At 44.4% G+C, this 16965-nt stretch overlaps 1 protein-coding gene across 12 annotated transcripts in view; it reads right to left on the minus strand.

Annotated features, from left to right (window-relative positions):
• The window catches only part of FCGR2A (Fc gamma receptor IIa), a 66033-nt gene that overhangs the window by 3784 nt on the left and 45284 nt on the right, over positions 1-16965 (minus strand). For 11 of the 12 annotated variants that reach the window (XM_065946830.1, XM_065946847.1, XM_065946873.1 and 8 more), the window contains exons 2-4: positions 3576-3771; positions 1693-1713; positions 240-497 (exon numbers count right to left, since the gene is read on the minus strand). In XM_065946830.1, coding sequence (XP_065802902.1) covers positions 240-497; positions 1693-1713; positions 3576-3678 — 382 coding nt within the window. In that variant the 5' untranslated portion in view covers positions 3679-3771. The remainder of the gene's footprint in view (positions 1-239; positions 498-1692; positions 1714-3575; positions 3772-16965) is intronic. The other variant, XM_065946858.1, reaches the window with a different exon arrangement.

Consider the following 16965-nt stretch of genomic DNA (forward strand, 5'->3'; position numbering starts at 1 on the left):
CCAAGACAAAGGAGCCCAACATATTCTGAGAAATCTCTTAGGAACTTTTACCTCACCGCTCACACTAAGCCAAGGAGGTGGGTTGAAAAGGGAAATGGGTGGACCAAAACCACTTCAAACAACTCACAGCCATGCTTTCCAGTAAGTAGGCAACTGCCCTTTCCTAAAAACCTCTGCCATGTCAGCAGATTCCATCTCCCCTTGTTCTCCCAGACTCTCCAGGGCCTTCCTCCACTGACCGGAAATCACATCCAGATGCACAGGGTCGCTGAGGCTGGTCTGCTCCCTCTGGCACCTGTAGGATCCACTGTCATTGCTGCCGGCCTGAAAGCTGTAGCTGGGCTGGTTCTGGGTGTGGATGGAGCTCCCGTTATGGAACCACATGGTGAGGTTGCCTTCATAGAAGCTGGTCCCCTGGCACATCAGCGTCACATGATCCTCCCTGAGCACATTGATCCACGCAGGCTGGATGCTCACCACAGCTTTTGGGAGATCTGCTGAGGGGCAGAGAGAGGAGGCAGCGTGAGGAAAAGGGACCCCAAGGGCCTAAGCAGACCCCAAATCTCCGGTGATGGAAAACTGTGGCCATGCTGGGGAGATCAAGAGAAGAACCCAACCCAGAACAGTTCTGCAACTGAAGGCAATTCCTCCAACTCATGTGGCCACACAGGGGCCCCCAGGAACCCAGATTCTCTCAGGGAGCTTGGCTCCTCGGAGGAGGAGAAGGTGTGGGGTAGGGAAATGGGAGAGGGGGCAAGCAAACAGTCTAGAAACACAAACACACCTCACCCAAGGAGCTCTACCCAGTTTCTTCTCTCTGTCTCTATTTCTCTTTCTGTCTCAAACTCACACTCACAGACATGCACACACACACACTACACATACATCCTTTGGGGAATCACTCCCCCACCCTCATAAACTGAGGCATTTGGACACTAGTGGATAAACTGTCTTCCCAGCTGGATGAAGACAAGGGGGCCATCTGGTGGAGGTGCCAGGCTCAAGTCAGAGGTCACATTTCTCATCTGACCTGTTTCATTCTTTGTCCTTTAGAATAGACCTGTCCTGACACCCAAGAACAGAGGAGTCTCTATGGCCTCAGAAGAATAAGAAAGAGACAGACTGGAAGACCAGTTTAGGGAGCCCTGGATTCAGTGACCCAGGGAGAGCCCCACCCCCTACCAGTCCTGGGTGGTGGAGAGGTTAGTGGTGCTGAGAAAGCAGTGCCCAGCAGTGTTCACCCCACCCAGCTGCAACCAGTAATACCGCCTCCTCTTTCTCTCCAAGGGAACAGGCCCTGAAGCCTTCAGATACATGAAAAATGGACAATTTATCAACCCATGGGGATAACCCAAGCAGATCATGTGATTCTGCATGGCCTGGGCTCGTGGTTTAGTTTGGAAAGAGGAAGCAATTGAGACAGAGGACAGTTATTTTCTGTGACAGAATCTGTGAGGTCTCGGACAGAAGCAGAGGCATCTGTGTCCCTTGGCTGTCCACCGCTGGTGGCTTCAGTGGGAGGATGGGAAGCAGGAAGGAGAAGGGTGCAGGGCTTCTTGTGGGTGCAATTCCTCTTTTCTGGCTCTACCTCGGTCCTGGGTTGCTGGTGCATCCAGAGTTCCTCCAGACAGGGTGCAGGCAGCAGAGAGAGAGGGTGGCTGGGGGACAGAGGGGATGTGGGGGAGCACTTACCCGGTTTCCCAGCAACAGGAGCTGTGAGAGAGAGAGCAAAGATCAGCCTGGTGTTTGCATATGATGATTCATCATTACAAATAATCACATTGTGAAAGGTTGTTGCTGAGCCATGAAACCAGGACTCTCGGCCTCTGGAGGAGAGGAATTCAATCCAGGTTAGTGACAAGGCATGATTGCTCAGAGCTTTTGTGTAATAAAGTTTTATTAAAGTATAAAAGAGATAGAGAAGGCCACTCAGACTGGTCTTTCGACATAGACATCAGAAGGGGGCAGAAAAAGTGCCACCTTGCTAGTTTTGAGCAAGAAGTTACATTCCTATCAGCAGGTTGCTAATTAGAGGAAGGGAATGTCTCAAAACTCAGAGAGTGGTACCAGGCCCCTTATCCACAACATACATTTTGAGGTAACATTGGCACAAGGTGAGTCGTCCCAGACCATAACATGATTGACATGAATCTTGAAGAAAGGCAGATTTCCAAACAAATACATAGTCTCATTAACATAGCTTAAGAGAACATTTCCATTGGTAAAACATACTGGTCTGTTGAGCTCTTGTGGGTTCTGCGTGTTAGGTAAAACCGACTTGAAGAAAGACAGAGTCTAAGGTTCATTAACATAGCTTAAGATAAACATTTCCATAAGAAAAACGTATTGGTTAGCTCAAGGTTTGAGAAAAGTTAAGTTTAGGTGGAACCAGGTGTTGTCATGGCAACACAGAATTTTAAGGGAAACCTCCTTTTAATTTTGTGTAGAGAAGGGGAATAAAATCTGACACTTGTCGTTTCCTCCTGCTGTTTAAGAGAGAGATAAAAAAATGTCTGACACTTGCAGCCTATTTCCTCCATTTGGGGCCCCAGCCTTCCTGCCTGTTACCCTCTCACTTGCAAACCTCCTTAACTCTCTCGTGAGTCTCTTGTGGTCCTTTAACATAAGGTCTGCATTTTGGTCACCTGTGTTGTTCATGTCTTAACTTGTTCAGCTGCATTAACAAAATTACTACAAAGGGGCCAGTCTGATATCTTCATAAATTTACTGTCACCATATTCAGAAAGACACTAAACTGCAATTCTGACACTTCAGTAAATTTGCGTTGATTCTCTTGGTAGTGATACTGATCTTTTCCTCTCTTCATGCTTACAGTGCAAGGAGGCATTCATGATGTCTCTGGTCCCACAACTGATAATGCTAGAGTTGCTTGGCTAACATATTCTCTGGTCTCCATCCCTGAATAACCCAGACCCTCAGGCGCTTTTCCCCGGGGGACTCTCATTTCACATAAAGAGAATAGGTCCTGCTGCCTAAAGTGGTAGGCATAGAGAATGGCCTCTGCTCCCCAATGCAATTTTTATTGCTTCCTCACACCTCTTACTGCTTAAGACAGCATCAGCCCTCTTGCCTAAGATGTGTGTCCCAGTGAAACAAACACACATTTCTAAGGAAGGTAAACACCTTGGCCATTATTAGTCCTTCAAGTCTAGGTCACTGGATATTCCTCAGAGCTGGCTGAACTGTGGGAGGTGGCAGATTACCAGGGACCTTGGTGCCCAGTGTCATTGGGCAAAATGTTTTAAAAAACCCTACTTCTGCCAATTTCATAATTTCCCAAGGCCAGCAAGGTTGTCAGAATGTGATTCTCATCAGCCTGCCTTCACCCTCCTGACTTTCCTGATGTGCTTCCCACTGCAGCCCTTATCCTTGCCTCTGGAGGTAGAGACGTTAGTGGTGCAGAGAAAGCAGTGCCCAGCAGTGTTCACCCCACCTAGCTGCAACCAGTGATACCGCCTGCTATTTCTGCAACAACCCAGGTGGCGGCAGCTGACTTAGAAAAGCACACCTGCCCATTGTCCTGCTCTGCTGTCCCTGCTGGGACCCCGACTCACCCAGGAAGAGCAGAGCTGTCCACAGTAACATGTGGCCCCAAGGATGCCAAGGCGTGCAGTGAGCTCGGTTCCTCCTGGCAGCAAGGAAGGCTAGGAATCCCATCACCTCCTAGAGCGAGCAGGTTGCTCTGACAGCCCAGCATGGCAGGCACCGGCTTCTCTCCAGGCTTGATAGATTCCACCCAGAGGGCAAATTCTGGAGTCCAAAAGAGGAAGTGAAAAGAAGTGTTGTTTTATCATTGGCTCCTCCCCTTCCACCCTCTTTCATCTAGAGAGTTCCCTCCCAGAAGATTCAGGGCTTCCCAGAATGAATCTGGCTCAGTACCACTCCAAATTCACAGAAAATGTAGAAACTGGGAAACAAATTCTCCTCGTCCTCTGGGACCACAGCTGGGCTCAGCCCCAGGAAGGAAGAGGGGAATGATCACCCCTACTCAGCTCAGAACTCCCTGTCTGTCTCTGTCTCTTTGGAAAAGGCAATGGATGAGAGTGTGCCAGGGGACTCCCCGTGCTTCTATATCCATTTAGAGGTGCAGACACTGGCATCAGACTCCTCCTGAGACTGAGCAGAGGGGCTTGAGGCCACCTTCCCCATCATTTGCTTGCCTCCATTATGATAATCCAGACTCCGTTTTGGATTGTGGAACAAGGACAGAGAAATGTGTCAGGGTGGCAATAGAATCATCATTCCCATCTGCTATCACCCCTTCTTTCTTGTACTCATCCCTCCAACAAATACCTTCTGAGCAGCAGCTAGTGCCCTGGTTCTCTATCTTTCTCACCCTCATTCCCACCACTGTTCCCATCACTATGGCATGGTGAAAGAGCAGGGCTTTGGAACTGTATTAGTCTAATTTTGAATGACAGGTAGCTTCTCAGAACTACAGATTCCTCATCTGTATAAATGGAAATTAATATGTCTATCCTTCAAGCAGGATTTCTCAGCCTGCTATTGACATTTGGGGCCAAATAATTCTCAATGTTAGGAACTGTCCCATACATGATAGGGTGTTTAGCAACATCCCTGACCTCTACCCACTAGATGCCAAGTGGCATCCCCTAATTGTGAAAATAGAAATGTCTCTAGACATTGACAAATCCGCTCTTAAGGGCAACATTTCCCCTAACTGAGAACCACTACACTCAAGGTTTTTGAAAATTAAAAGATAATTTCTATGCTAGCACCACCCTTGGTGCATTGTGGGTATCCAAGCAACACTAGTTCCCCTTTTTTGCTTTCTGTCGTCATCCTCATCACTGTTTGTTTACCCTCAACATCCCCAGAACAGAAGATGCTCTGGGATCTCTCTTGGGGCCCTCTGCTGGGGCCTCTTTCCCAAATGCTTTCTCAGGAAACAAGCTGTAATATTCAAGGACATGATATTGTAAAACCTGTTTTTATACTCGGTGGTCTTCAGAAACTTCAACTATCCCTTGGCCCCATTGGCCAAGTCTTTACTAGTGGCCCCATTCCACCCCACCCCCCACTCCCAATCTACCTCCAGCCCTTATCTGATTCTTAGGTGAAAAATTTTCTTTAACCAGTGACAAGGCTCCAGTGAGCCGACATCAACACTTTAAAAGCTAATTTAGGAATAACTTGGTGGTCCAATGCTTAAGAATCCACCTGCTAATGGAGTAAAAATGGGTTTGATTCCTGGTTCGGGAAGATTCCACATTCTGTGGAGCAACTGTGCCTGTGCACCACAACTACTGAAGCCCACGTGCCCTAGTGCCCATGCTTTGCAGCTGGAGAAGGCTCTGCAATGAGAAGCCCATGCACCGCAATTAAAGAGTGGCCCCCACTCGCAGTAACCAGAAAAAACCCATGCACAGCAAAGAAGACCCAGACCCAAAGGAAAGAAACTAAAAATAGAGTTATCATATGATCCTGCAATCCCATTCCTGGGCTTGTATATATCCAGGGAAAGCCATAATTCCAAAAGATATATGCACCCCAGTGTTGATTGCAGCACTGTTGACAGTAGCCAGAACATGAAAAGAAACTAAATGTCTATTATCAGAGGCATGGATAAAGAAATGGTACATATATAATTAGAGTATTATTCAGCCATGAAAAGGGATGAAATAATGCCATTTGTAGCAACATGGATGGTCCTAGAAATTGTCATATTGAGTGAAGTAAGGCAGACAAGGACACATATCATATGATATCACTTATATGCAAAATCTAAAAAAATGAACTTATTTACAAAACAGAAACAGACTCACAGACTAAGAGAACTTATGGTTATGAGGTTAGTGGGGAAAGGGTGGATGGGAGGGATAGCTGGGGAGTCTGGGGATTGATGTGTACTCACTGCTATTTTCGGAATGAATGGCCAGCAGGGACCTGCTGTGTAGTGCAGGGAACTCTGCTCAATATTTTATGGCAACCTATATAGGAGGGACTTGGGCTCCAGAATCACTGCGGTTGATGACTGCAGCCATGAAATTAAAAGATACTTACTCCTTGGAAGGAAAGTTATGACCAACCTAGAGAGCATATTAAAAAGCAGAGACTTTAACTTGCCAACAAAAGTCCGTCTAGTCAAGGTTATGGTTTTTCCAGTAGTCATGTATGGATGTTGGACTGTGAAGAAAGCTGAGTGCCGAAAAATTGATACTTTTGAACTGTGGTGTTGGAGAAGACTCTTGAGAGTCCCTTGGACTGCAAGGAGATCCAACCAGTCCATCCTAAAGGAGATCAGTCCTGGGTGTTCGTTAGAAGGACTGACGCTGAAGCTGAAACTCCAGTACTTTGGCTACCTCATGTGAAGAGTTGACTCATTGGAAAAGACCCTGATGCTGGGAGGGATTGGGGGCAGAAGGAGAAGGGGACGACAGAGGATGAGATGGCTGGATGGCATCACCGACTCGATGGACATGAGTTTGAGTAAACTCCAGGAGTTGGTGATGGACAGGGAGGCCTGGTGTGCTGCGGTTCATGCGGTTGCAGAGTCGGACACGACTGAGCAACTGATCTGAACTGAACTGAACTGAACATGGGAGGGAAGTTTGAGAAAGATGAATGCGTGTGTGTGTGTGGCTGAGCCACTTTGCTGTCCACCTGAGGCTAGCACAGCATCGTTAATCACCTATAGTCCAATAGAAAATAAAAAGTTAAAAAAGAATGACATAACCCCTGAGAATACAACAGAAAATGGTTAGAACCAGCTAGGTCCAGGATGGTGGAAGTTTCGACTTCCAGTAGACCTTGAGCTGCATTATACACTCATTGTAATAGATTAGCATGTGCTTAATGACACACCTTCAAGTACCATGAGAGTTCTGAGGCCAACCATAAAAGGTCAAAAGGTCGACAATGGCCCAATTCTTGGAAATCTCTGCTCCTTCCCTGAAATAGATGGAATAATCCTCCCACTCATTAGCTTAGGCAGTTACCCAGCCCACAAAAACTAACCACCATGCACATATGGGGGCCTTTAGCCTTCTGAGATACCCCACACTGTCTATGAAGTGTGTCTCTCCCAAGGCTGTTCTCACATTTTGAAATGGACTGCACTGGGAGAAATTGGAATGTATTGTTATTCTCTCAGTTACGTTCAACTCTTTGTGACCCCATTCTGCAGGCAATGATACTGGAGTGGATTGCCATTTTCTTCTCCAGGGGATCTTCCTGACCCAGGGATCAAACCTGGGTCTCCCACATTGCAGGCAGATTCCTTCCCATCTGAACCACCAGGGAATGTAGTGGTACGTGATCTCAATGAAAAGACCATGGGTTCAGGTCCCAGTATGAGTTGCTCAGTTTCACTACTACCTGCTACTCTCCTCCTTTACCAGTACTCAGTAAACCAGTTTGTTGCAGGAAGAGACACCCCTTCCAGGGTCCAAGAGTGGGCTCTTATGTAACACTTGAAAATGAATTGTCCTAGGAGACACACATTTTGACAAAGCAAGAGACTTTACTGTGAAGGGGCGCCCGGCTGGGCAGAGAGCATCAGGGTAAGGGAACCCAGTGGCACACACATGGCTCAACCGAGATGAATTCCAGCAAGGAGGATTCTGGGAGGTTGGTAAGACATATGGACTGGTGTCTCCTCTCTCCTTTTGACCTTTCCCGAATTCTTCTGGTTGGTGGTAGCTTGTTAATTTTCCATTCCTTACCAGGGCTTCCTGTTAAGAGAATTCCTGCAAGCTGGCTACTTTTGGGCCCAGCCAGGGCAGGCAGTATTGGTCAGTGTTTCCCCTATCAAATCCTGTATCTGAATTACCCTTTCATTCTGAAGAGATCGTAAGACTGTAAACAAAAGTCTGCCAAGTTTGAACTTATTTGACACCCCGTATCTACTCTTAAAGGAAGGCTGCCAAATGGGCCCCTCATATGGTTGATGAGACTCTGATAAACTGCTGTTAGTTATTCCCCTAAACAGCCCAGGCAAACTAAAATTAAAATTAACGGGCAACCTTACAAATTCTGATGGATACTGGAGCTACACTCTACTTGAAACCACTCTTGCTTCAGAGCCTCCAGAAGGGATCCTGGATGCAGTGGCAAAGGACCCTGAAGGGTGAAATTCTTACCGGAGTCAGGGTCTCCCAAATCTCTGTCCTATAAAGTTGGAAGCAAAGAAGGGTTTACAACCCCTCATGGATAAATTCCTAAGGCATAGCCTCTTGGTGCCCTGCCAGTCCCCACATGACACTCCTGTCCTTCTAGTTGCTAAGCCAAACGGGGAATATAACATGGTACAAGACCTCAGACCAGTAAACGATGCAGTGGTTCCTATGCATCCCCTCGTGGCCAATCCTTATTACCTATTAGCTGAAATCCCTGAGGACGCTAAATGGTTTACTGTATACCATCTCAAGGATGCCTTCTCCTACATCCCACTTCATTCCTCATCACAATATCTGTTTGCCTTCGTGTGGACTAATCCTGACTCAGGCTGAACACAGTAATGTACCTGAACAGTATTGCCTCCAGGGTTTCAGGACAGTCCACACCTGTTTCCCCGGGCCCTGGGAAAGGAACTAAGGGAAATACACCTAGAAGAAGGTGTTATTCTACAGTACATAGGTGATACTTTAACAGGTAATCCCTCCATGGAGGCCTCAGATCAAAATACCATTGAAGTATTAATTTAATTAATTTCCTTGGGGCCCGGGATTAGAGTCTCTCATAAAAAGGCACAAATCGCAAAGCAACAAGTATCTGGGATATATTATAAACCCTGGATATAGACAGTTATCTCCAGATAAAAAACAAGCTATATTATGCCGGGAGCCGTTATGGGGGGTCCCGCCCGTGACGAGGTCATGAAGAAAATACCGGGCAGGCAAGGCCGTCCGGGACCCCATCCATGACGAGGTCATGAGGAAAAAACCTGACAGGCAAGGCCGTCTAGGATAAGGGACCCTCCAGGTTGGCCTCGGCCTCTACCCCACCCTGTATCTTCCCCCCTTTTCTGCTGTTGTTCTTGTTTGCCCTGTTGCAGATTCTTGTGTTGCCTGCCGAGAGCTCTCCTGCTCCTCTTTCACTGAATGAAGACCAACTTAAAACCCTAATTAATAAATTTCCTGGATGCTGCTGCCCTATGAAGGGGCCAGAGATGAAGGAAATGCTTCCATTCAAACATTTTGCTGGCATTCTGGCTTGTTTGATAAATGTGTGATCTTATTGCACAAAATGCTCTTGATTGTTCTAAACATCCTAAGCACAGTACGCTAACAAAAGAAACTATCAAGCATAGGCCCCTTCGCAGGGTGAGAAAAGCTCCACAAATATGATAGCCACAAATGTGCCTAATAGAAAATAGTTTAGATAGAGATTAGCTGGTGGCTTCTTGCAGGTGGGTAACTTTTAGACTAAGAGCCTGTTTTGTGCCATATCTGCTGTTTTTGCAGTCCTTCGCATTTCTGTTCTGTAAAAAATGTAATCCTATTTAGTTCCCATAGAGATGACGCTTATTAGAAAGAAAATAGATTAATTATGAGAAAAACAGGGTCGGCTACTGAAGTTGCTTAAATCACACCAGGTGCAAGCCATAAAATGTTAGCAGGCCTGAAAGCCAAATGATAAGAAAGACTCTTGTGAACGAAAAAGTATGTGGGTGACATCCAGTTTCTGTTGAAGGTCAAGTTGCTGTAATGTTTTTAGATGGCCTGTGTGTAAGCAATGTGCACTTCCCCCAAAGATGTTGTTAAGGGTATAAAGGAGCCATGCAAAAATAAACTTCAGACTCAGCCCCGAGCTTTGTCTCACTCTCTCTCTCATTTGCCGACGCCATTCATCCTGAGGGTTCCCCTGGATCCTGGGGGGGACCCCGACAATATTAGGCCTAAGCACTCCAAAGACTAAGGAAATATCTCCATACCTTTTGGGGCATGGCAGGATTTTGTACATTTGGATTCCAGGATTCAGGCTAATGGTTACGCCCCTGTATGAAGCCACTAAAGGCCCATATACAGAACTGCTGGCCAACTGGAGGCCGCCTTATCAAGTACCAGGCTTTGCTCCTTGACTTCTCAGAGTTAATCCTCAAAACTTGCCATACTGTTAACTCCACTACCTTAATGCCTGTTGAAAACCCAAAGCTAACACATTCTTGCCTCCAAACCCTTGGTAAGGTCTATGCCCACAGGTCTGACCTAACAGACCCAGGCCATAGAAAGTCCTAATGAAGAACGGTTTACTGATGGCAGGAGTTTTGTTAGAGATGATCAGGAGAGCAGGGGATACGATTGTGAGCACTCATAGCATCATAGAAGCAAAACCCTTGCCACCTAACATCTTGGCCCAAAAGGCTGAACTGATAGCTCTATCCCAAGCCTTAATCCTAGGGGAAGGAAAGATTATAAATATATACCTAGTCTCAAATTATACCTTCCTTATTTTACATGCCCACATAGCTATCTGGAAAGAGAAAAGACTTCTAAATGTAAGCAACTCCCCTGTAAAGTATGAGACTGAGATTTTACATCTCATAGAAGTGGTCCAGAAACCAAAACAGGTAGCAGTCATCCACTGCCATGAGCACCAAAAGGGAAATTCTCAAATTTCCCAAGGAAATGACAGAGCAGATCAGGAAGCAAAGTAAGCAGCCCTGATGCCCATAAATGAAATGGCTTTAACCTCGTCTCTTATCCCTTCTAATGTTACACCCAGTTACTCAACTGCCAAAGAGAACTGGAGATGAGATAGAGGGGAACTAAGAGAACAGATGGTTGGTGGCACGTAGATCAGATATGGCTCATACTTCTCTGAACGATGGAAAACTATTAAAGAAGAGCTACGTGATTCTCTCCCTCTGGGGAGAGATGCAATGTCTATCATTGTTTTCTGACTTTTTACAGGGAAAGGACTCCTGGAGGAAATGAAAACAGTCACTCAAGGCTGTGTCACCCATAATCCTGGAGGCAGTGTCAAGCCTCCCCCTTTTGTTAGCCCAGTCCAGCATCATGGGACTTATCCAAGAGAGGACTGGCAAACAGATTTCACTCAGATGCCCTCTTTCCAGGGCTTCAAATACTTACTAGTCTTTACAGATAACTTTACTGATGGATAGAAGTCTTCCCCACTAGAACACAGAGGGCAACTGAAGTGACTAAAACAATCCTAAAGAAACTTATTCCTAGATTTGGATTGCCCTGTCACTTTCAGAGTGACAATGGACCTTTGTAGCAAAGGTTTAACATTCAGGCAGAAGGGCAGGGTCACCTGAGGCAGGCCATCATGTATGAATGATCTCCTCAGCCTGCAACAGCTTGAAGTGGGGCTTCCATTCCCAGCGAGAGAGTGAGCCAGGTTGCCATGGTGAGAGCCAGTAGACCAGTGGTCAGTGACAAGAGCCCTGGCCCTTCAGCTTTGCAGAAAAGAATTCCCACAAAGATGGAAACTAGTGAAACAAGTGAAGTATTTATTAAGAGGGAAAAATTAAGGACAGTATGTGTGGATAGATGCACAGGCAGGCTGAGACGGAGAGTCCCTGAGTCTCACTCTCGTAGTGGTTTGAATTACTATTATAGTGCATTTCTTCTGGGTTTCCTTTAGCCAGTCATTTGATTGGCCTGGTTCACAGTCCATATTTGGTATATCTCAGGATCCTCCTACGTGTGTGCATGCATCTTTAAACCTAGATGGGTTTTACTGAAAAGGCATATGGGTAGCCTGGCATTAATTAGCATCACTCCCCTTTGACCTCCCAGGAGCTTTTCTGCTCATGTGTGGTTGAGGAGATCTCCTGACTTCGGGAGCGAGAAATATTTTAAACCAAAATGTCTTTGTTCAGGATGTTCCATGTCTTTGTTCAAATGTCTTGTCCATCTGTGGATGACTACAGGGAGGAAGAAATTAACATATCCCTTCCCTGAGGCTGGCTATTCCAGGAGATATTTGCAAGACTGAAAGTGAAAGTGACATCGCTCAGTCATGTCCAACTCTGCAACCCCATGGACTGTAGCCTACCAGGCTCCTCCATCCATGGAATTTTCCAGGCAAGAGTACTGAAGTAGGTTGCCATTTCCTTCTCCAGGGGATCTTCCCGACCCAGGGATCAAACCCAGGTCTCCCGCATAGCAGGCAGATGCTTTACCTTCTGAGCCACCAGGGAAGCCCCTTTGCAAGATTAACTGCCTTTTAACTACTTCCTCACTTCCCCATTTCTCTGTTCTATAAAAGAATCTGGCATCCAGACTCCATAAGGTAGCTATTTTGAGACATTAGTCTGTCATCTTAGTCAATCAGCTTTCCAAATAAAGTTGCATTTCTTGTCTTAACACTTTGTCTCTCCGATTTATTGGCCTGTCTTGCGGTGTGCTGACTGAGCTTGGATTTGGTAACACTTCGTTTTAGAGATTCTGGTGGATTTAAATAACTAATCAATTGGTCTACATGGTTTTTGTTTTTTATCATCCTGTTCTTTAAATCCCTGCTCTTATATAGTAAATACACAAATAAAAAGTGAGGCCCCAAACCCCTAGGCACTCCCTCTCAACCCCAATAAAAGTGTTAGGGGAAGAACACTGACTGAAACCCCCCACCCTGGCCAGGCATCATAGCAACTATTTGCGAGTTATTTTATGACAGGAGGTCCTAGTAAGGAAATGGAACTGATAAGCCACCACCAATCGGAAGAGTTCGGCAAAGGTCAAAAAGAGACTCCACATGTCTGACCACCTCCTGGAATCCTTATCACTGGCATCCATCTTGGCTGAGCAAGCCATGACCACCAGGAAGGACTCTGGTCAGAATGATTGCCCAAAGACAACCAGGAAACTAATGCCATCACCATAAAACCCGAGACTTTGAGCCACGTGGCAGAGCAGTTCTCCTGGGTTCCCTTACCCCCCTGCTCTCTTCCCAGGCGCCCTTTCCAATAAAGTCTCTTGCTTCATTAGCTTGCTTGTCTCCTCAGACAATTCATTTCTGAGTGTTAGATAAGAGCCCACTTTTGGGCCCTAGAGGGAGTTTCCCTTTCTGCAACAAAAGCAGAACTCCAGGTCTGTTTGTGTCTCCCCGTGACCTTGTTGTGTGGCCCCAACTGTGCTGGGTAATTGCTAGGTCTTGTAAATAGCCTCTATTTTTTCAGTTTGCTGATAGTTATTGCTAAAGGACATCTTGCAGTTGTAAGAACTAAAAAAGCTGGTTCTGTTAGGGGAAGCACACTGATTGAAACCCCCCACCCTGGCCAGGCACCATAGTAACCATTTGCATGAGCTGTTTTATGACAGGGCGTCCTGGTAAGGAACAGGGAACTAATAAGCCTCCACCAACCAGAAGAGTTCGGGAAAGGTCAAAAGGAGACACCACCTGTCCAACCACTTCCCAGAATCCTTCTCTCTGGCATCCATCTTGGCTGAACCAGGCCTGCACCACCAGGAAGGACTCTGAGTCAGAATGATTAGCTAAGGACAACCTGGAAACTAATCCCATCACCATAAAACCCGAGACTGTGAGCCATGTGGCAGAGCAGTTCTTCTGGGTTCCCTTACCCTCCTGCTCTCTGCCCGGGCTCCCTTTCCCAATAAAATCTCTTGCTTTGTCATCACATGTGTCTTCTCGGACAATTCATTTCTGAGTGTTAGACAAGAGCCCAGTTTCAGGCCCTGGAAGGGGTCCCCCTTCTTGCAACAAATGGCGACTGTGGTGGGGACTCTTCTTCGCTGAGACTGACATCCTGACCACTCGGGGTACTCAGGGGCCGGCTTGCCTGCCAATGGACCAGACCCAGCGGCCGCAACTGGGACCTTTTTGTCCCTGGTCTCCTCCTGATGCAGACAACTGGCCAGAGTGCCCTGACCAAGTAAGGAACGAGGGCCTTTATTGACCTCTCTCCCCTTCCCTCTCTCTTTCCTCTCCTTAACCCTTCCTATCCTTCCCTATTTTTCTAGTCCCTCAGTCCTGGATGCAGGAATCTGGTTGAAGGGCCTCAGCCTGAGCTGAGGATTGGAGACTGATCACCTTCTCTTGGCAGAGAACTCGAATTCTGGTTCTGTTCTGGTCTGATTTCTGGTAGGGCCAAGTTCCAGCCCTCCCTTCTCTGGAGGCCCAGGGTAAAGTCCCATAACGCCTGGGTGTCTGCAGGTGGCAGGAGACGTCTGTAAGGCCACCCCTTTTGCCCCCTTTCCCGCCTCCTCCCCCTTCTTCTTTCAACCTGGTTTCCTTTCCTCCCTTTGAAATCTTTGAAGACCTGAGATATTTTTATTTGCTCTGTTAGTACTTGGATCTGAAGTTCTGTGTCTCTATAGAAGACTTTCTGAGAGTCTGTATTCTTGTATTTAAGGGAGTGTCTGATGAGGACAGCCAGGTCTATATGTGTGTTTTAACTCTGTGTTCTGTGCTGTGATTTCTGATGGCCATTTTGCTTTGTCTGGTCACCATTTGGTTTAGATCTGCCACCATGTTGTTAGAACTTGATTTTCTTTCCCTGTGCCTTGAGACCAGGGCTTTCAGGAACACTTATCCAGACCATCTCTAACTCCTGAGACTGAGGGAAAATAGGAAAAAGCCTTTAAAATTTTTATTTATTCCAACTGTTTTTTTAATAAACTAGTAAATTTTATATTGTAATGTCTAATTCATGACTAAACTTAGAAAATGAAGCTAAGATCTTGCACTGCGTCTGTCTAAATATGTCTTGGTATGTCTTTGTCTCTGAGTAATATTTTCGAGATTAATTTGTAAATGAGCTCTATTTAATTGGTTTAAAGGAAGGTAAGCGCTTACAAATAAAATAATTCTAAATTAAACAATAAATTCCAGGTTCATGTGAACTGGTAAATATTCAGTATTAAATATTTGATATTAATGTTTGTTTATTGACCTATCTAATATAGACATGTCTTAGAATAATTAACATTAAATGGAATATTTTCATTGTACCTTGGTTTAATATGTTAAATATTATTATATCTGTTATAAGTTTGTCAACAAGGATATTACCTTGAGTGAAGAAACTTCTAAAAAAAAAAAGTAAATGAGATATGAGCTTTTAGATAATCTCTATTATGAATAATTATGCTTTAGGGATATCTGTCTAAAATAGTCTCTCCAGATTGGGGTAACTTGAATTTCTAAAGGTTCTAAACTAAGTATTGAAAGTCTATTGAATAATTAAGTCATTTCCAAATAAAATAAGATGTTAAAACATTTACTACCAAACACTGATTTCCTTTTACAGAAAAACTAAAGAGATTTGGGACTATAAATGAATAATGTTTGGTGCCATCCTAAAATGTTCTAAGAAAGCAAAGGTTTTAGAAATTATCACTGGTATTTATGCTCACCAATCTATAAAATGCTAATATAAAAGTTAGTTCTTGGTTGCTAAAGGAAAGTAGGAAGTGTGTTTTTAGTAAGGAAAAAAGGTATAAAAAATACTAAAAAGAGTTATGCATGATCAGGAGTTTCTAAAATTGGATTACAATTAGTTAGATAAATGGATTTTGTTAGGAATGATAAGAAAACTGGTTAGAGCCAACTAGGTCCAAGATGGCAGAGCTGACTTTCACCAGACCTTGAGCCTTGGTGCCCATTGTGACACATCAACAAACTAAATGATACACCCATCAACATTGACTAAATCTGACCAAATGTTCTAAACCCTTTTAATTGATCTTTTCAATAAAACTTCCTAAAATGAATTCTTCTTTTGAAGTTCCGTTGACCTCTAGCTAACTTTGGGGTGCTTCAGGGCCCTTGAAACATCATCCGAAAGAGAGATGTTAAACTGTGTTTATTTGGTTGGTTAAATTGCATGAAAAATATTATCAAATGAGTAATAAATCCACTCATGTTATAATGTATGGTAAAATTACTAATACAGATATCCTAGAAATTATATAGAGTTCTTAACATTTTGATATGTCCTGGTATTCTAATGAAAAACCTGATGACTTCACAAAAGTTAACAAAGGACTGAATGAACCAGCGAATATGCTTATAACTTTTCTGGTTTCTATCTGAAAAATTACAGGTTTGAATCTTGTGTTCTTTGGGAGTAGGGAAAACCTTCCTCTCAAACTAATTATGAAAATAATTTGGTAAAATTATACATTATAAACAAAATAATTATTTTCTCTCTATCTGACTCCTCCAGAAATTTGAAACTCTTAGGTTTCCAGTAAGCTTACGAATGAGCTAGGAAGGTTATCTCACTAACAGGTAGAAAAATCTCAAGGAATTTTTGAGACCTTAAAAAGGGAAGAATTCACCTAGATTTATTAAGCAAAATCTGTGATAAGCCTTTGGTGTGAGTTTCCCAGCCCTGTTTTATTTTAAAAGTTCAGCCTGAGATTCTATAAATGTTTCACAAAATTAAAAGTCTATGATCAGTTATGGTTATATAAATCATCAGATCGAAATTTGTGAGAACAGACCTATTTTGCAAACAAGCTAGCCTTAATTTGGTTATATTTGATAAAAATAAGGGTAATTTTAGGGAGAAAAAGATGTTTCAATAAATGTTAAATCCCACTTTGTTAATGGAGGTCTGCATGTAGTAAGAATCATTTCTTAGATAGTTCTTTGCTGTTATGTGATATTAATGTAAAATTTAATTGAATTCTTAAAGAACACCCCAAGTTTGTTTCTGAAGCTTATCTCAGTAATCTGTCTTTGGATGAAGATCAGATGCCTCATGACCTGCAACCAGGACTGGAAATAGACATAATTTAAGGGACTGTCTCCAACCTGGATGGAAAGACTTTTTTTAATCAGGTACTCTTAACTAGCTCATGCACAATGAAACTGAAGGGAAATTAACTCTTAGACTAATTCCCACTTCCAAAGGCCCCTACACTGGATTGGTCTATAGAGAAGATGGCTAACCTGAACTCACCTTAAAATGATGCTCAAACAGAGGAGAAACTACACTACACCAGGATGAGAAGATGACAACACCGGACGTAGACAGCCTGCCCAAGA

Source organism: Muntiacus reevesi, chromosome 1 (genome assembly GCF_963930625.1).
Source record: "Muntiacus reevesi chromosome 1, mMunRee1.1, whole genome shotgun sequence".
Lineage (NCBI taxonomy): Eukaryota > Metazoa > Chordata > Mammalia > Artiodactyla > Cervidae > Muntiacus > Muntiacus reevesi.